The sequence below is a fragment of the Canis lupus genome, chromosome 8 (assembly GCF_003254725.2).
Source record: "Canis lupus dingo isolate Sandy chromosome 8, ASM325472v2, whole genome shotgun sequence".
Lineage (NCBI taxonomy): Eukaryota > Metazoa > Chordata > Mammalia > Carnivora > Canidae > Canis > Canis lupus.
Window position 1 is genome coordinate 61973953 of NC_064250.1, and position 20811 is coordinate 61994763.

The 20811-nt window shown below is 41.4% G+C and overlaps 1 protein-coding gene across 5 annotated transcripts in view; it reads right to left on the reverse strand.

Annotated features, from left to right (window-relative positions):
- Positions 1-20811, reverse strand: part of RPS6KA5 (ribosomal protein S6 kinase A5) — a 170927-nt gene that overhangs the window by 26929 nt on the left and 123187 nt on the right. For 4 of the 5 annotated variants that reach the window (XM_035719806.2, XM_025442351.3, XM_049113416.1 and 1 more), the window contains 2 exons: positions 17747-17830; positions 15708-15811 (listed from right to left, as the gene is read on the reverse strand). In XM_035719806.2, the coding sequence (XP_035575699.1) occupies positions 15708-15811; positions 17747-17830 (188 nt within the window). Of the gene's footprint in view, positions 1-14783; positions 14910-15707; positions 15812-17746; positions 17831-20811 lie in introns of those variants that run through there. The other variant, XM_025442354.3, reaches the window with a different exon arrangement.

Below are 20811 nucleotides of genomic sequence, written 5' to 3' on the forward strand. Positions count from 1 at the left end.
CCTGGGGCTTTTCATGGAGTGAAAGCACCTGCTTCATTATCTGCTCCTATAAAGCAGGCAGGCAAGCCCTATAGGGAACTCAAAGATATTGTCTACTATTTATTATGGCAGGTAAAAAATTAAGATAACCCAGTGTCTCGATGAAATGTTTGAATTTATCCTAAGGGCATGAAAGTAATCAATCCAACCAAATGTACCTTGGCCCCTGTTAAAAGGCAGATCAATAGTGAGAAAGAGTAACGAAGGGGACAGGTGGAAATTAAGAAGCGTAACGTGGGGCAACCCGGGTGGCTCAGCGGTTTAGCGCCGCCTTCAGCCTGCGGCGTGATGCTGGAGACCCGGGATCGAGTCCCACGTCAGGCTCCCTGTATGGGGCCTGCTTCTCCCTCTGCCCGTGTGTCTGCCTCTCTCTCTCTGTGTCTCTCATGAATAAATAAGTAAAATCTTTAAAGAAAAAAAAAAAAAGCATAACATGGTATACATGGAGATAAATGGTTCTTCCTTTATTTGGATTTGCAAAACGATTCCCTGGTGCACACTAATATATTAATAACTGTTATGGAACAAAACCCGATAACACATTTGTAAGAGACGGCGTCGTTGGTAAGAACACGGACTCCGGAGCCGGACCGAATTCAAACCCCGGCTGTGTGCCTCGGAGAGTTCATTAACGTCTTTATACTGCGGTCTCCTCAACCTAAACGGGTATTAGGGCGCCTGTGTGAGTGAAAGCACGAAGGGCAGGCTCGGCCCTGCACCTGGGACGTAGCAAATGCTTGACCTGGTGCTGCCAACTGTATACACTCCCTCCCTGGAGCCGCCACTGAGCATCAGGGAAATGAGCAGTGATCTGTGACCGAAGATTCCAGCAGTGTTGTTTGTGTCAGACCTGATCCTACTTCTTGCACTTCCACCCCTGGACTCTGAGAAAATGTTGGCAGAACAAGGGAAGAGCAGCGTGCTTTGATCTTTTTGGTTCCTCAGTATCCACCCACTGCTCACTGCTCGGCAGCGCGTCCAGCGTCACAGATGGTCTCTCCTCAGCTGAGGCACGGCGGGTGTGAGAGAGACCCCGCAGCCCTGCTTCTGAGGGAAAAAGGGGCACAGACTCCCACCTTCTCCACCTTTCATGTGCTTTCTGCAGCCAGGATCGGGCACTAGACACGCTGCTGCTGACGGTCACGTCTGCTGCCTCGGGGTCTGGGAACAAGCCCTCGAGCCGCCGTCCCGAGGTCCCGATTCCCACGTCCGTCCGTCCTACCCGAGGCGATGGCAGGTGCGGGAGGTCGGCTCGGCGCCAGGCGCCACGGAGAGCCGCGGCCGGTCATCTCGGCCAAGGCGGGTCATCCACAGGCGGAGGCACAGGGAGAGAAGAGGGAACACCTGAAAACGGGGGTGGCCCGTGAGGTGCCAGACTGGGGAGAGGAGCAGGAGGCCCCGTGTGCAACGAGGGGCGGCGGCCTGGGCACACACGCGGCATCGGTGGGCCACCAAGGGGTGGGGCACACGCCCCGCGCGGGAAGAGGAGTTTTCTATTGGGACGCGGCCGGCGGGGCTCGCATCAGAAGACACGGGGAGGGAAGGTGAAGGGATTTCTGAGAACAGGGCTGACGAGGGAACACGAAGAATCGCTGGCCACGGCCCCAGGAGCAGCCAGCCAGCCTGCGGAGATCCCGCCCCAGGAAAGCTTCCCGAACAGAATGGCACAGGGTGTCCTCGGTGCGTGCAGACGCTCTGAGGCCTGATCCTGCCGAGACCCGGAGGGCCAGGACGAGGACCAGAAATGGAGGTGGGGTGGTGAGGAGAAAGCTCCCCGGCAGGCTCAAGTGTTTTCTCCAAGGGAAGATGCTCTCGCAGCTACCTTGCTCTCCTACTGTTTCCTTCAAACCATACAGGGCCGAGGGAAGTGTGAGGGACAGCCGGGCCTGGTCATTGCGAAGTTACCCCTGAGAGGTGTGAGCGGACAGGACTATTTAAAACTCCGAGAACACAAGCTTCTGGGTGTTCTCTCTTACCCCAAGGATGTCCTTGGGTTGGCGGGGGGTGAGGTTGGAAGAGCGCTTCGAAATGGTGCACAGGGGACTTTTAAGACACAGTTTCTGTGCTGAGCTTCCCAGGCTGGGGTGTTTACAGCCACCCACGTGGTCTCCTCTCTCACGGCTGAGTGTGTCGTCTGTGGGCTGGGAAGCCAGGCCGAGGTGACTGGAAGGATCGCGGAGGAAGATGGGTTTGATGCTGTCATGCTGACATGCTGTTTCCTGACCTGTGCCTTAGAAAGCGAAGGAAGCCTGGTGCCGGATTCCAGCCCCGTGACCTGTGACAGCGAAGGCCGATCTGAAGGCCTGAACAATGCAGATCCTGTGGAGGGAGGATGCGGGGAGAGGAGGCCCATCCGTGCCTGTCTAGTCTGACCATGACTGTGCAGGAACGTCCTGCAACAAGGGCAGGGAGACTTTCTCGGGTGTTGCTGTCACTTCACCTCTTCAAATGTGCTTGATTTCAGAATTCATAGCAGCCCAGAGCTTTTTTTTTTTTTTAAGCTTCAAAGGGAACCTGGGAAACTCTAGAAGTGAACTGCAATGGGGTAGGGCCCAAATAAATGTTAGAACTCTCTGTAACATCAAAACAGGCTGATATATCATGGTAAACATTTCTTGTGTTTGTTAGCATTTAATCCATACACCAATCCTCTCAAAAGGCAGCTATTATTATCTGTTTTAAAGGTGAGGCAAGATTCCTTTCAAAAAAGCAAGAAATATATATACAAATTAAAATTTTAAGCAGGTATTTTAGAACATAAGATGATTTTAATTTTTTTTTTTTTTTTGCAAGAATAAGCAAATAACCCAGCTAAGAAGATTTTAGAAAATAAAGTAACTGGGAAGGTTTTGTCTAACTACATGTTAAAAAATGTTACAAAACAAAATTGTAAAACTGAGGTGCTAGCAAAACAAATCAACAGCCAAATCAAATGAAAAGAGACTAGGAAAAATATCTAGGCACATCCACAAACTTGTACTGTTTTTGAAAGGGGACCAGCCAACATAGGAAATGCCACACTGTTTGACAAACGTGTTGAGGAAACCAGCTATTTGGGAAATAACAAAATAAGACCCTTGACTTATAACACCACCCAAAATAAACTCCAAATGGATTGAGGAATTACATGAAAAAGGAAAAATTAAATAACACTGACATCTATAATATAAAAATGAACATAACATTTCTATGCATGACTGCTGAGTTTCTGAATGTGGTAAAAGAAATCCACAACTGATTAGCTTAAGAATGTATAGATTAAAGGGTGCAAACACCAAGACTAAAAGTTAAAACTATGACGGGAAGCAAGATGAATGGATGGGTAGACACAGAGCAAGCAGGGATAGTAAAACAGTCACAGTAGGATCACGGCAGCGGCAGGCAGGTGGGTATGCACTCTAATAGATGTAACATTTTCATAATGAGGTGGAAACAATGAGCCTATGAAATTTCACGTTTCATATGTTCACTAATGCATAACTCTAAGGAGCTGTCTCAACAATGTTGTTAGAACAATGGGTAATGCTCACCTGTCCCTCTACTAAAGTCTCTGTTCAGGTGTCACTGTATCAGCGCAGCTTTCTCTAACCATCCTGATGAAATACCCAACCTCTTCGTCCCTTTCCTTTCTTGTTTCTTCATGGAATTTAAAGGCTATTATATATTTATTTGCCAATTACTTATTTCTCCCAACTAAAATGTAAGGGATTCCTTTTTAAATTTTAATTTAAATTTTTTGGATTTTTTTTTTAAAAAGCAATTTTGTTCACTGCTGCCCCTCCCCCCTCCAGGGCCTAGAGCATTGCTTAGCACGCAGCCAACCCTCAACAAATACTTCTTGAATGAATAAATGTCTGATTGTTTTTTATTCATGATATCTTGCTCACTCAGAATCTTTCTTCCTCAGTTGCAACAGACGCCTGCAGATAACATTTTTTGCAGATAGCATGTTTTCTCTTTGGTTGTTTATTTCTATTTGTCCTCCAAAGTTCCTATTTCGTGACTTAATATTGTTAATTTTCACTTCCTGGCTCCCATTTCATCCCAGAATTACAGGATTGCTCATATGCCTGCCTGAGGTGGGAGTTTTCAGCCAACTTCACTTACTCTGAATAGTTAAGAAGACTCTGGTATATCTGTTCAATGGCATGTTATACAGTCCTTGCAAAATGTCGTTTACAGAGAGCCTGTAATTGGGAATGCGTATAACTTTAAGCGAAAACTGGAAAATAGGAAATTGTATGTCTAGTATGAGTACAATGTCATATGGATATAAAAGGCTAAAAGGAAATATATAAAAATATCAGCAGTGTTTGTCTGTGGGTGTTATCATGCGCATTTTACACTACCTGCACATCTCACACTATAGTGAACATTGCTTTTAGAATAGGAGCAATAAAATGAACTTAATTTACAAGATCACAGGCTCATGGAGAACAGCACACAAGCAGGGCTAGGAGGCCAGCAAGTCTTGAGCCTCCCGAGAACAGGATCCTGTGGCTATTTCCCACCATCTGCAAGGCATCCTTCAGCCTCCAAAAGCCTGTCGGTCCTCCTGGCCTGGCCCATGGGGGTCTCTCCATCCTGAGTGACTGCTTCCTTGACACTCCCAGTCCCCAGGGGTCCACGCTGCCTTTGCACTTCCGTGGCATTCATCTTACCACTCAAATATCTATCAAAACTCCCTGGTATCATGAATTGTCATATTTATTCCATATTTCCCCAAACAGTGTGGAAGCCTTCTTAGAACAAGAACTCTGCCTGTGGATTTCTCTTCTGCCTTAGGAGGTAAAAATAACTCAGCACATATTCCAGAGATGAATGGAATCAGTCCCCCAGTTGTCTGCAGGCCAGTACTTCCCAACCCCTTACCTGCAGTAAACATCCACCTCACTAGGGAAAAAACCCAGCAGCACAGAATCAGGTGTGAGCCACGGGAGAGCACGAAGCAACTTTTCAGGAGTCACTTTGTACGTGACCCCAGTCCCAGCTCCCAGTGGCTCTGAGTCCTGAGGAGGATAAGTTCGGTTTCTTCATCCATAAAGCAAGCACACAGAGCTATCTGTTTTCCAGGTTGTGAGGCTTCCAGGAAGCGGTGGATGTGACTTCTCAGCCCAGAAACTGGCGCAGAGCTGCGCCCTGATGAGCCGGGCCCTCAGTGGGGCTGGTGCACAGGAGCGTGGCGGCTCTGACACACTGGCTGCCCAGAGGGAAGGCTCCCCTTTGGCTGTTACTGCATTCTTCCTTGACCCACCGTGTATTTCCCTGGACATCACCAGTGAGAATAATCAAATGAGATTCTTTACTACTCCTGCAAAATCTGTAACTCCACTCACTCTCAACCGGTAATCCCCAAGGCCCCCAGGGCACGTCCTATGTGAGCTATAGATACTCTTCCTCCTTATCACCTCTCAGCATTCCCTTGCCTTCTTATGCCCCACAAGCCACCTGAAGGGTGCTCACTCCTGCCATGGCTTCTGGTGCACAAGAGAGGGCATTTCTTTTATTCCTTGTGAGGCTCGGGGAAGTCAAGATGTGTGCAGGAGCTTGTAAAGATTTTGGTAAAAGAGGTTTCTTTTCTTTTCAATGTTTAGCATTTTCTCCCTGGATAGGACACAGACTTGCCCCCTACCTCCCCCCAAGGGCTAAGCCCTCTGAGAACTGAGCTGCTCTGCCTGGGCAGGAGCCTTGCACTCTCATCCACCCAGTGGGTATACTAGGCCACTTTATCAGCCATGCCTGAATGTGTCTTAATTGCAGGGTAGGTGCGGTTTGGGCAAAAGCTGGGACCCCACTACACGGGCTATGGTTTTTGGCACACCTCATCCCTGCCCCTCTTCCTTTCTGCTTTTTCTCTGTGACCCAGATGATGCTCTTAAGGCTTTTACTTCACTCACTTCACTATCTCTGTCAGAGAACCTTTCCTTAAAAATGGGCGAGATGAATGGGATGGGAGAGGCTGGAGAACCACACCTTGGGGGTTCCCTGGGCCAAGACGCTGCACATGACAGTAAGCAAAGGCAGTACTGAGTCAACAGCAGAATGAGATGCAAAGAATTTCAAATAGACTGCTAAACAGAAAAGAGCCAGAGTTAGAGCAAAGAGCTAGAGCACAGAGCCAAACTTATCATCCAAAAGGATGAGGCCGTAGTGGGGAGGCCATCATAGCAAACCACAAGTATATAAGGAACAGTAAGATTCCTCCAGAAAGGAGTTATAAATGCAGAAGGCCACGTCCATAACCTCTCCCAGGATGGAAGTAAGTCTTTTCCCAGATGAGCCTTGAAAGAACTACAGCCTGGCCACTCTGATTGCAGCCTGTGAGTGACCTGGAAGTAGAGGGTTTAGCTAAGCTGTGCCCAGCTTCCTCACACACAGAGACTCTGAGATAGTTCATGTGTGTTGTTTTAAGCCGTTGAGTTTTGAGGCAGTTTGTTACTTAGCAATGGATAAAGAATAACGAATATAAGGCCAGACGATAAATATTTTCGGCTTTGTAAGCTATGTAGTCTCCAGGGCAGCAATTCACCTCTGCTGCGGTGGCCCCAAAAGCAGCCGGAGATGATACCCCAATGCAGGCGTGTGGCTGTGTCCTAATAAAATTTTACTGGCAGACAGTGAAACTCAAATTTCGTATCATATACACATGTCATAAAATATTGTTCATCTTTTGACTTTTTCAACCACTTAAGAATGTAAGATGGAATATAAAGACCATTCTTAGCTCACAGGCCACCCAAAAACAGGAAGCAGAATGGATGTGGCCTACCGATTGTAGTTGTACGAACGTTACCCTGACCTAAAATGTCCAGCAAATATGATTATCATTTTGATAATGTAGAGACCTGAGTTTATACAGTATCATGCTTACGACAGTACAGTGAGACACATCAATGAAGCATATTTTACTGGTGGGCTGTGAAATGCCAAATGAACATCTCATGGCAAATATTTTCTACATTTCAAAGTCAAAGAAACAACCCCGTTAGAGACAATGAAGGACTGCAAACAGAACCCCTACAAACTGACTCTCAGGTGAGGACACGGTAGTCAACTGTCATGGACTGCAAAGCCCCAGGAAGGACAAGGGGCGGCCAGAAGAACTGATAGAGACCTTGGGGGGTGGGGTCACCTCCCCACGCAGCCATAACCCAGGGCCCAAGAGAAGTTCTACGCAGACAGGGAGTAAAAGCTAGTGGGAGACACACAAGTAAGAAAAGCACATGCTGCATAAGTGAAACAAAAAGAAGACAGAGACTCGGAAAAGCTAACAAAAGCTTTACCTTAGATAAAACGATCCGCAAATCCCTGTCAACGTCTGCAAGAAACAACGGAACCGGTCTGTGTTCTTTAGAGGATGGGACAAGGGTTGCCATGCAGAGCTTAGAGGAAGCAGATTTCAGATGATGTCAAGGGGGCATGATTTTATACACCTGAAGGTGTTCAGTCATGGAAAGGGCTCCCCTGAAAATGCCTTACACTATGTGCCACCCGTGCAATGCCGGCACTCCCACAGAAGGGAGAGGACTGCCCGCACCTGCTGAAGGAGTCTCATAGCACAGAGAAAATCTTCCTCTCCTTCTCAATTCTTATTATATTTTAAAATTTGATTTACCAGAAAAACATTCTTGTTCTGGTTGTAGGCGACCTATGAACAACAGCATCGGGCAAGATGTTATTTTGGAGCTCCCCAGGTCAAAGCTCTGGGAAGTATGTGGCATTCAGGGAAGATCACAAAAATGAAGGAACGGAAGAATTCAACGGTGAAAAGAGCCCTTCGCTAATTAAGACAAAGGACAATATAATAATACATTTATCAGAATGGTACCTTTTCTTTCACTTTTTAAATGTATGGTTTTTTTTTTTTGGTTTTTTTTTAATTGAAGTAGAGTTGGCACAATGAGTTTCAGGTGTGCAGGACAGTAATTCCGCCAGTCTGTATGTTATGTTCTGCTCATCACAAGTGTGGCTACAGGTCACCACACACTATTCCTGCACCACTGACCATATTCCCCGTGCTGTACCTCTTATCCCCAAGACTCACTCATTCCATCACTGGAAGCCTGTATCTCCCAATTCCCTTCATCTGTTTTTGCCTGTTCTATACCCTACCCCAAACCATCAGTTTGTTTTTTGTATTTATGGGTCTGTTTCTGCTTTTTGTTTGTTTGTTTGTTTGCTTCTTTGTTTAGCTTTTTAGATTCTACATATAAGTGAAATTATACAGTATTTGTCTTTCTTTGTTTGAATTATTTCACATAGCATAGTACCTCTAGGTCCAACCACATTGTCCCAAATGGCCAAAATCTCATCCTCTCTAATGGCTGAATAATAATATACCACTGTACATATACATATATTAAATGGTGCATAATTTTAAAAGAACAGACTATGAATGACTTTACACCAGGAAAGACAATCAGAATGATTACCTAGAAAGGAAAAGGTAGTGTAGGATAACTGAATTATTATACTATTACAAACTTCAGTAACAACAACAAAAAAACCCCCATGAAATCACAGGTTAACACTAAGCTTTAAAAAAAAATTGTTAACAACCTGATAAAATGGATGATTAATTGATTAAAGGGAAAGAATCCTACTTAAGTTCTTGGAAAATATGTTCTAACTTTTAAGATTTCAGGCACGCTGATTCAGGCTCTTTCTCCTTCTAAAACCAGAATGCCAAATGACTGATCGAAAGGCAATAAAAGCAATTTAAATTTGAACATCACTTGGTTCAGCAGAATACTTCTGTTGTCCCAGTCAGCAATATATTACCTCCCTACAGGCAGATCCACGGAGGAAAGGAAAACTGTAAGAAGAGAATGCTTGGGGATGTGGAATCAGAGAGTGGGGAATCAGTACGAGGAGGCACTAGTGAACACCACCAGGTTAAGGCTGCCCCCTTCGCACCTGTCACCATGACAGGAATGAACTTTCAAAGGGACCCAAATTCTTAAGGCCATCACCAAGGTCTCCTATAATTCTGAGGCATTTTCAAACTGTTAAGAGGCCCATTTAAAATAAGCAAAGTCATATTTTTAAAAATTTTGATGACAGGTATGACTTTATGATTTTAACAAGAAATATTACTGATCACTTTGGAGTTAAATAAACTGGAATAGTGAGAAATTATTTCCTTCCTAATCTGTCCTGTAATAGGTATGTTTAGAAAAATTTAAGTTTTATTAAAGTAAAACCAATATAGGATAAACTTCCCACATACAAAGTGCATGCTTTGTAAGTTCTGAAAGATGTATACACCTGTGAAATCACTGCTATGACCAAAGAAAGGAACATACACAACCACCATCCAAAAGTTGCTGGTGTCCCTTTGTCATCTCCTCTGCCTTCCCTTAGTAAACTGGCCATCAACTCCCACCCTTGAGGCAGTTTACGTACCCCAGAACCTCCTGAATGAAGGGGAAGGTGGGTTGACTAAAGGACCCTGAAATTTTATACTGTGAATCTTTCTCCCAGCCTTCCCCAAAGGGGACTATGGCTTCTTACTGGAGGAACTGTTCATTGACGAAAAGGAAACCAGATTTTCTGGGGACTACTGGATTCTGGCTCTAAAGGGACACTTATTCCAGGAGTCCCAAACATCATGTGGCCCACCAGTCAGAAAAGGGGCTTCTGGAGGTCAGGTGACCCATGGAGTTTCACCTCCATCTCATGGTGGCTTCAGTGGGACCCTGACTCCAACCTGTGGTTTTCTCCCTAGTTCCAGAACGCATAATTGGAGGAGACATACTTAGCAGCTGGCACAATCCTCATACTGGTTCCCTGACCTATGGACTGAAGACAGTAATAGTGGGAAAGGCAAAAATGGAACCCATTAGAACTGCCTCCACCTAGGGAAATAGTCAAACCAAAAGTAAGATCAAGTTCCTGGGGGACTGCAGAGGTTGGTTAGTGCCACTATCAGAGACTTGAAAGATGTAGGAGTGGTGATTCCCACCTACCCCTTGCATATTGGCCTGTACAGAAGACAGATGGATCTGGAGAGGACACTGGAGTACCATGAATTTAACTAGGTGTGGACTTCAACAGCAGTGCTATACCAGATGCGGTTTCATTGCTTGAACAAATTACCACCACCCTGGCACACAGCTATTCATCTGGCACATGCCTTTTTTCTCCACCACTGTCCGTAAGGCCCATGGAAAGGAGTTGCTTTCGGCTCCCAAGGCCAGCAATGTACTCTTATGCCCTCTGTCAGGGGTATTTCAACTCTCTGGCCAATGTCAGAAATTACTTTGTGAAGCTCCTGATTGTCTTTCTCTTCTTCATCGCACTGATCTCTTATACTGATGACCTGATGCTGATTGGACCTGGTAAGCAAGTAGCAGCAACTACTCTAGACTGGGAAGACATGTGTAGGTCAGAGGGTAGAAAATAAATCTAACTAAAAATCAGGGACCTTCTAGGTGAGAGATGTCTAGGGCTCCAGGGGTATGGGATACTATTTCCAAAGTGAAGAATAATTTGTTGCATCTGACCCCACCTACAACTAAAAAGAGGAATGATCTTTGGATTTTGGAGGTCATACATTCCTCATTTGGGAGTATGACTCCAGCCTGTTTATCAAGTGACCGAGAAGACGCTGTTGAATGGGGCCCAGAACAAGAGAAAGCTCTGCAACAGGTCCAGGCTGCTGTCCAAGCTGCTCTGCCACTTGGATCTATGTTCCAGCAGATTCCATAGTGCCTGACATGTCAGTGGTAAATAGGGATGCTTCTGGAACCTCTGGCAGGCCCCTAGTGGTGATTTACAGTATAAACCCTTAGGATTTTGGAGCAAAACCGTGTTATGTTCTGCAGATAACTACTCTCCTTTTAAGAAACAGCTCTTGGTCTGCTCTTGGGCCTAAACAGAGACTAGACACTTAACTATGGGTTCCCAAATTCCATGAAACCTGAGATACCCATGGCTATTATCTGTCAGCAGCACTCCATCATCACATGGTGCCTGAGTAGGTCACGAAGGCACCAGAGAGTTACATGAAAAAGCAACCCAGATGCCCACTTCTGTCTCCTAGCCTTTATCTATGGCTTCATGGGTTGTTCCCTATGATGGGTGACAGAGGAAGAGAAGACTCAGGCCTTGTTTACAGATCATTCCACATCATCTGCAGGCACTACCCACAAGGGGACAGCTGAAGCAGGACAGCAACCTTCTGGCACATCCCTTAAAGGACATGGTGAAGGGAAATCTTCCCAGCAGACAGGATTTGGATGTTCATTTTGCTTGGAAGGAGAAATGGCCAGATATGCAATATTTTAATGACTGATGGGCAGCGGCCAATGGTTTGGCTGGATGGTCAAGGACTCGGAAGATTAGAATACTGGTGACAAGCAAGTTTGGTTGCCAAAGATATTTGAGTAAGAGGTATAAGGATAGAACTCTTTGAACGAGGAGAAAAAGGTGGAGATATTTGTGTTCCATGTGGATGCTCACCAAAGGGTAACCTCAGCAGGGAGGATTTTAATAATCTCTTATAGAATAGGATGATCTCTTCTATAGATACCAGTTAGTCCAGTCCAACCTTATTATCACGCAGTGGGCCATGACCAAAGTGGCTGTGGTGCTAGGGAAAGATGTTAAGTGTGGGCCTAGCAACCTGGACTTCTGTTCACCACGACTGACAGGGCTATGGCTACTGCTGAGTGCCCAATCGACGAGCGGTAGAAACCAACACTGAGTGCCCAATATGGCACCAATCCTCAGGGAGATCGGCCAGTTACATGGTGACAGGTTGATTACATGGGCCTGCTTCCATTATGTAAGGGGCAATATTCCATTCTAACTGGAAATAGATGCTTACTATAGACATGGATTTGCTTTCCCTGCATGCAGTGCTTTTGCCAAAACTACCATCTGTGGATTTAAGAAATGCTTTATGCACTGTCATCGTATTCTATGCAGCATGGCTTCTAATCAAGGAACTCTCTTCATAGCAAAAGAAATGTAGCAGTGGGCCCATGCTCATGGAATTCACTGGTCTTACCAAGTTCTCCACCATCTTGAAGTAGCTGGCTTGACAGGACAGTGGAATGGCTTTTTGAAGAGACAGTTACAGTGTTAGCTAGGCAACAAAATGTTGCAGGGCTCTAGCAAGGTTCTCCAGGAGGCTGTAAATGCTCTGAATCCACATCCAATGCATGGTGCTGTTTCTCCCATACCAGGATTCACAGACCCAGAAATCATGAGGTGGAGTTGAGAGTTGCACCACTCACTATTACTCCCCAGTGACTCCCTGGCAAAATGTTTGCTTCCTGTTCCCATGACTTTATGCTGTGCTAGCCTAGAAGTCTTAGTTCTAGGCAAAGGAATGCATCCACCAAGAGACAAACAATAAATGAGTCCATTGAGTTGGAAATTAAGACAGCCACCCAGCCACTTTGGGGTCACCTCCTGAATCAATAGGCAAAGAAGGGAGTTCTGGTGCCGGCTGGGGTGATGGATCCTCACCACCGAGGGGAAATTAGACTACTTACTCCACACTGAAAGTAAGGAAGAGTGCCAGAAATACAGCAGATCCCTTAGAGTATCTACTAGTATTACCATGTCCTGTGACATGTCAACTGAAAACTCTAACAACCCAATCCAGGCAGGAGAACTAAAGGCCCAGATTCTTCAGGAATGACTGACTGGATCATTCCACAAGGTACTTGCTGAAGACAAAGGGAATACAGAGCGGGTAGCGGAAGAAGGTAGTTATAAATACCACCCACGATCCCAAAACCATTACAGAAATCGCTGTATTTCCTCCGTATTTTGTTACGAATATACCTGTGTAGAAATATGTGTGCATAAATCATTTTAATATATTACAATGTCTTTCCTCTCTTATTCCTTTATTATGTAAGATGTGTTGACTTTATATCATGGCATTAAGTATTGTTAATTTTTTATGTAAGGGGTTGGGGCATTTCCTATTGTATGCAGGATAGGAATATCATGTTTGGTATAATTATGACCTTGTTATTGTTTTTATTTGGAGATTAAATACAATTTAAGGAGATGTGCTTGGCTGCCAAACTGACAAGGGGTGGATTTATGATGGTTAATCTGCAGTGTCACCTGACTGGGCTAAAGGTTGCCCAAATTTAACACTGCTTCTGGGTGGGTCTGTGAGGGTGTTTCCCAATGAAATTAACATCTGAATTGGTGGACTCAGTAAAGTAGAATCCTCTTCCCGCTGGGTAGGCTACAACTAATCCCTTGAGGGCCTGAATAGGAAAAAAAAAAAAAAAAAAGCAGAGGAAGAGAGGATTCCACCCTTGCTGTCTGCCAGCTTAATAAAGGATGCTGGTCTTTTGCCATTAGACTGAGATTTATACCCACAGGTTCCTCTTATTCTCAGGACTGGGTCTCTGGCTTGCAAGTGGCAGATCCTAGGACTTCTGAGAATCCATAATCATGTGAGCCAATTCCTTGTAATACATTTATATATATATAAATATATATGGTTATTATATTCCTTATAATACAACAAAATAAATAAATTTATATATAGAAGAGAGTTCTGGTGCTGGCTCTACATACATAAACCCGAATGGTTTTGTTCCTCTAGAGAACCCTGCCACAGTCCGGCTCTTTATTTGTAGCCACTCCAGTGAGTACACAGTGGCATCTCCACTGTGGTTTAGTCTGCATTTCCCTAAAGACTAATGATGTTGGTCATCTTTTCACGTGCTTATTTGCCACTCATAGATCTTCTCTGGTGAGCTGTTAAAATCTTTTGCCCATTTCTCAAAATGGAGAATTTTGAGAAGTTTTCAAGGGGAGAATGTTTCCCCCCTTGAATTTTGATACTTCCTTATGTATTCTGGACACCAGTCCTCTATCAAATGCAGGATCTGCCATTTTCTCCCAGTCTGTGGCTTGTCTCTCCACTCTCTTGGTTTCCTTCAAAGAGTGCACGTACTTTTGATGAAGTCCAATTCACCAGTGTTTTCTTTTATGGACTGCACTTTTGGTGTTGTATCTAAGAAATCTTTGCCTAACCCAAGGTCACAAAGATTTTCCTTTATGTTTTCTTCCAGAAATGTTGTAGTTTTAGATTTTACATTTAGGTCTATGATTTATTTTTAATTTTTCTTTGAAGTATTTATTGAAGTTTATTTCTTCTCCCCATATGACAGTGGTTCTAGCATTTGTTGAAAAGACTATGTTTTCTCCACCAAACTGACTTTGCACCTTTGTAAAAACAAAAACAAAACCAGTTGCCTCTGTCTCTATCTAAACAGTTTCTGGGCTTTCTATTCTAGTTCATTGATGATTTGTCTATCTTGATATGAACACCCCAGTGTCTTAATTATTGTAGCTTATAAGCCCAGAAATCAACTTTGGTCTACTTTTTCAAAGGCGATTTGACTATTCTAGGTCTTCCGTGTACCTCTATGAATTTAGGTTGTCAACTCCTACGGGAAAACCAAAGCCTACTTGGGGTTGGGATTGTGTTGAATCTAGAGATCAGTTTAGAGAGAAATCACATCTGAACTATCCTGAGCAGCTCTCTCACACAGGTGTGCTTATCAGTACCTTCATCGAATACCATAGGGGGTACCTTCTGCAAGTCTCCAAACCTCTCTCTCTGACTCTGCCCTGCAAGCGCTAGCTGCCTGGGGCTTCCCAGAATCCTAGATCAACCTCAACTCTGCCTACGCATCCCCTCCCTGCCCTGCAGCTTGGCTACTCTCTAAGGCTGTCAGCTGGGCAATCAGAGGGCTCACCTCGTTGATTTTCGTTTCACTGGCCTTCACTGCTAGATGTTCAGTGTCTTCAATACTGGTGTTTCATGTATTTGGCTCATTTTAAAAACTGTTTCAGGCAGGAAAGTTAATCCAGTCCCTGTTATTCCATCTTGGTAAGAAGTGGAAGTCTCAATTTTTAATTTTTAATGTCAAATCTGTTCTCAGAGTTACAAAATTCAAGTAAAAACAGGACAAAAACATAACTAGTAATTAGTATAATGTTTTAACACTGTTTGTTTATTTGTTCATTAACTCATTTCATTCCAAAAATATTTATGGAGTTCTGCATGGTAAGCACTGTGCTGGAACATGAACACACTGCCCTGAAGATCAAAGCCAGACGTGCTCCTTGCTCTCACAGAGCTTACAATCTAGTGGGATAGACTTAATCAAATAACTATGAACACAAATGTAACACTGCAATTGTGACAGCTGCTATGAAGAAAAGAATAGGATAATGCTACTACGATATCCTACAGGAGGTGATTTTATGGTGTTTGCTTCTATTGAGCCTATATATCCATGAGTTGAAAATATCACTACTGTTTCTTTATTTGCAAAGGACTTACATTCAGCATACAGTGGGAAAAAAGTGTCCAACAAAGACACTTCTCAATATGCGATGTACTAGGTAAAGACAATATAAGAAGTGCTTTGGAGCACACAAACATTTTGACACTATCCTTATGAGAAGAATTAAGATCTAAATAGGCGTATAAAATATAAAGAAATGTAAATGTTATATATCTACATTCTATATGAATATAAACGGAAATTTACCATTTGAACACTATTTTGTCTATCCTTATTTAAAAAATTATCTTTTCTATCAGCCTTAATTTCAGAAATTTGATAAGTTCCTTTGAGAAAACAATACATTTATTTTATTTTGTTAAGTCTTACCTAGATATCTCAGCTTGGGAATTTTTCTCGCCATCGACAGTGAAAGGAGATGCTCCAGTTAGTAACTCATACATTAGAACACCTAAACTCCACCAGTCAACTGCCTATAAAACAATAATGTCATTTCTATAAGAAAGTAAAATGAACAGAATAAAACTACATGTTTGAAAAATATTTTAACAAAAAGATTTTGTATCTAGCTTTCTGTGTAAGTATTAAATGAAGCACGTGCAAGAAAGACATTTAGAAACAAATATCCCAAGTATTCTCAGGGTAGAATTTAAACACAGCAAAGTCAATCAAGGGGCTGAAAGTGTTTTCATTATTTCCTAAATCATTAAGTAATGGTTTTACTTTGGTTAATTTTTAAATACATAATTTAAATTTTTAAGTAAAACCTTTAGACTTACGATAGGAAAAAAAGGGAGCACTCTGCATTTTTATTATTTAGGTTCAATAAATATTATGAAATTCCTTGAACTTAAAGGACAAAAATTTTTAAAAATCCCTTCTAAAAGTATTATATTTTCAGAACCACTTAAAACAATTCTTCTTACAGAAACTATCAGTATATCTTCATTTGTGTGACTCTTGGTTCGGGGAAGCATGAAGATACTTAAAATAATATAAAATAAAATGAGATCTGAATTGGAAACCAACTTATAAATATAGTTACCTGAACTGAGAGCATAGTAAATTATACATAATTTAAAGAATCCTGATATATTGAAAATTAGTTATTTTATAATTAGGCAAATCAAGATTTCAGTATCTGTTGAGTACATAAGCTTCTATCAATAAGATATTAACTGGATGCTAAAATTTTTAACCCTGCTTCCAAATTTCAGGACAAAGGTTTCAGAGAGACAATGCGAAATTTATGAACTTAGAGCCATTTCAAAGAAAATACATAAGCATCACATATAAAACATAATCAGACAGACTGCAACTGTAAAAGGAACAGTGTAAAGCCAAGTACACTAATAAGCACTTTGCATATTGTGTCACATTTAATTAACTCAAAGACATCAAAGTGTTCTGTGAACAGGAAAGAGTATTTATTGACTAGCTATATCCTGGACCTCAGATATGCAGGAGTTGTAGGAGGTTCTATAAGATTTTTGTCCCTAAAGTTGATTACATTAGGTCTTAGAAGGTAATTTTCAAATTTTAACAGTTATAAATTCCTAACAAACTGTTGTGGACAGTAGTTTCAAAGAATACCATGGAGCAAATGAAACCAGCAATTCAGTTATTTTCTTTTTACGAGCAGTTTTACTGCCCTCTAAGTCAGGATCCTCAGAATGTTTTGTGGTTGCATTTGAAGCCAGCTCTTAAGATGATACAGATCAACAATCAGATTCCTAATCATACAGCCTGAAACCAATACCACACCAACTTGAAGAACAGGCTTTAAATATATAATTGGGATGAGCACTGGGTGATATACTATATGTTGGCAAATTGAATTTAAATAAAATATTTTAAAAAATAAATATTTGATTAGTCATTAATAAGGAGACCAAAGATTCTCTACACTTAAGATATCTGGGCTGAATATGTGGGATTTTGAAAGGGGATGAGGGCAAGGGGAAGATGAAGAACAAAAAGTAGTCAAAATTCCTTTTTTGGGGAAAGTTATTCATACAGCAAAAGCACTGAGATGGCACTGTACCTTTTAATATAATAAGAAAATATATGTGTCCTAGATTTTATAACAAAACTACTTAAGACGCTTCTTCTACAGTCTTCATTTACAGAGGGCTGAGGAAAACAAACTTGGACTATCTTGAGTGTAGGATTTTTTTCTTTCTCCAAGGATTGTTACAATGCTTATTTCTGTTGAAGAGGTAATCAACACAGTCTATCTTTTTCCTCTAAAACACTAGGTATCATGTGTTCACGTATGCAAAGCAAAGGAGAGAAAACAATGAAGGTAAGACAATACCAGAACAACGGCTCTATTGAAAAGATTGGACTTAGGGTATTAACTAAGTTCTAATACATATTACAGAGCTGTAAGGAAGTGTAGAACATACCTTGTCATGTCCTGAATCTCCCCCTCTGACAATATCCGGTGCCATGTATTCAATAGTCCCACAAAAGGAATATGCTCTTTCAGCCTTAAACAGTCAAACAAAAAGGCATTTGATTTCAAACCACAAAAGTGACAAAAAAAAGTATTACCTGTTAGTGGTTGAGATACACCCCAGTAGAAAAGCAGTGGTAGAATCCACTTGACAGACTATCCCCTTCCACTAGGACACACCACCCCTTATACAGTGAGTCCTGTCTATGAGTCCTTCCCATGACTGACATCCTCCCATCCATCTATCCATCCAGCCACTCACCCGTCCATCCACACACCTGTCCTTCCACCCATCCATCTACCCACCCACCCACCCATCCATCCACCCATCCACCCACCCATTCATTGCTTTTTTTTCAGTATGTGCGTGTATTTCAATTACTGGTTTCTCATACCACTCTTTTTGTAAACTTCGAAACTGTCCTAGTTGAGTTATAGGGCCTGTCTAATATGTTAGTACTTTATTTCCAGATAGGCAAGATTGGGAAAACACTGGGAAACATTAAGGGAAAAAAGAGACCAAATCCTAAGAAGGGGGATAGGGAACCCAAACATGAAAAATGACCCCCCAAAGTTTTTCCTACCTTATTTTGTTTAGATTTGGCACTGCCAATCATATGTTTAGAAATAATGAGCAAATTTGTTTTTTATAAAGACTCTCTTAAAGCAGTTGTGTCTCTTTTGTAGAGCTTTAAAAAGGTCTAGATTTAAAAATCTGAATTTTTAAATGATGTGTCATATGACTCATCTCAATGAAACAAAGGAGAGTATATATCTAAATTATTATACAGATACATTAAATAGGGAAAAAAGAATTCCTCTTTAACAAGATACATTCATATGGCTGTATCTGAAGCTTTTTAAGGCACTTTGGTGCCATCAAAATATTTTACAAAATTACTTTAATGGAAACTTTTCAATTTACACTTTACTCTTCTTCCACCAGCAAAGTTTTAAGAAAAATACAAATTCCCCTAATTTACCAATTTCAAAAGTAAAGAACACTACTCTAGCAATGTTATAGAATTAAGTAGAAGACCTTTACTTTATTAAGGGAAAGTTAAGCCAGAGAAAATAAATATAATAAATTTATTTAAACATTTTGGTAACAAATGTATTAAAATTACTTAACTATAATATATATGTTATATAATTATAATATAATTAATGTTACATAATTCATTTCTTTCTTTTTATGCTACACATGCTGAAACATTACTAGTCCCTAGAAACTAAAAGAATTTATGCTTATATCTGCATAAAATCTTTTTTGTTACCTAGCAGAATGTTATTGAATAGCTAATATAAACCATATGTTAAATGCCATTATCTCTCTGCTTCATCATTTCAGTACCAAGTGGTAATTTTGTATCAAACTACTGGAAAAAATGAAGCTAAATAAAATTGATTCCGTTTAATTTCCAAATAAAAAGTAATGAATAATAACTTTATTAGACATGCTTAGAAAAAATGTGTATATTGGGAAGCATTCATCTATTTACTGAATTATTAAAAATACTACAAAATTACTTTCAAAAAACCCCCAAACTTCATAAAACCAGTTTTTTTAAGCTAATATACTATTTATTATGCCATAGACTTTTTTTTGGATAAGTAAAAATCACTGTGTTGCTGATGTACAGAATCATGAAAATTACTAAGTCACAGTATTTATTATTTGATCTCATCTTTAAAAGATACCTTTAAAACATTATATCCTAAATCAAGTTTAGATATACTGAAAAAAATAAAAATAATTCTCCAAACTGGTTTAGGAGTAAAAAGACAATGAGTTTTGATTGATAGCTTCTCTAGATTTTATTTATTTAGAAAACTAGTCTTTTTTTTTTTTTTTTTTAGCAAATATAAACTTTCACTTCCATCTACAGGCAGCTCCATGTCACAAACTATTTTGAAATTATACATATTTCCTTGTAAGTATGAGACAATGATTAAACTTTACAAGCTGAGGATCATGGAAGTATGTACCCTCTTCTTCAAAATACTGGATATTCATATGTTTAGTGTAAAGAGGGCATGAAACACATAGATCTTACCAATTACTAGAAAGGTCTGATAGTCACTACCAATTCCCATGTCTTCTGTTCTCTGACAAAGAAAACTATGCAGCTCAGTTCTTGATTGTCTCAACAGAGGGGAAAGCTGAGAACCACAGTAAGTCACAAAGAGATATTGTCCAACTTCTCTGTGTGATTTTTGAGCTCTTGTACTGGGTATGAAATTATAAATGATTTATATTACTTTTGAAATTTCCTAAGAAATTTAAAGATGTTTTTCTTTTTTTTTAAAAGATTTTATTTATTTATTTATTCATGAGAGACCCAGAGAGAGAGGCAGAGATATAGGGAGAGGGAGAAGCAGGCTCCACGCAGGGAGCCCAACATGGGACTTGATCCCAGGACCCCGGGATCATGCCCTGAGCCAAAGTCAGGTGCTCAACCACTGAGCCACCTGGACGTCCCTTAAGCTTCCTTTTAATTCACTTTAGCTTCTGTTTTGTGTTTGTTTGCTGTGGTTTTTCGGGTGGAGGTGGTGGAAGGGAGCAGGTAGTATCTATATTAGTAAATATCTATTTGACTGAAATTCCAGGAGATAGAAAAATTAAAGCTTAAGAGTTGGGAAATTCCTGTTACTGAGAAATAATAGTGAACAAAGCATTTCTTACATTTCTGTGTTACTTTAAAACATTGCCATTTTAGCCTCTTGCAATTCTGTATCTGCTTCCTCTTCCTCTGCCCTAGTGGAAGTGCTACTCCCTCTGGGTTTTAACTTATAGTGTATCAGCCTTGATTTTCCAAGAATTTATCCTTTATTTGTAAATCTATCCCTAGTTTACTTTCCAATTTGTGTTTCTCTGCCAAGGAAGATGCATGTCATCTGGACTGAATACTGCATGACTTTCAAATAATTCTACCAAGAAGATGAACTGATGAGGTATGAGAGGGGAAGGTGAGTAGTGGGAGCAGGAAAGCTTTCTAGGTAATGTTGTATGAA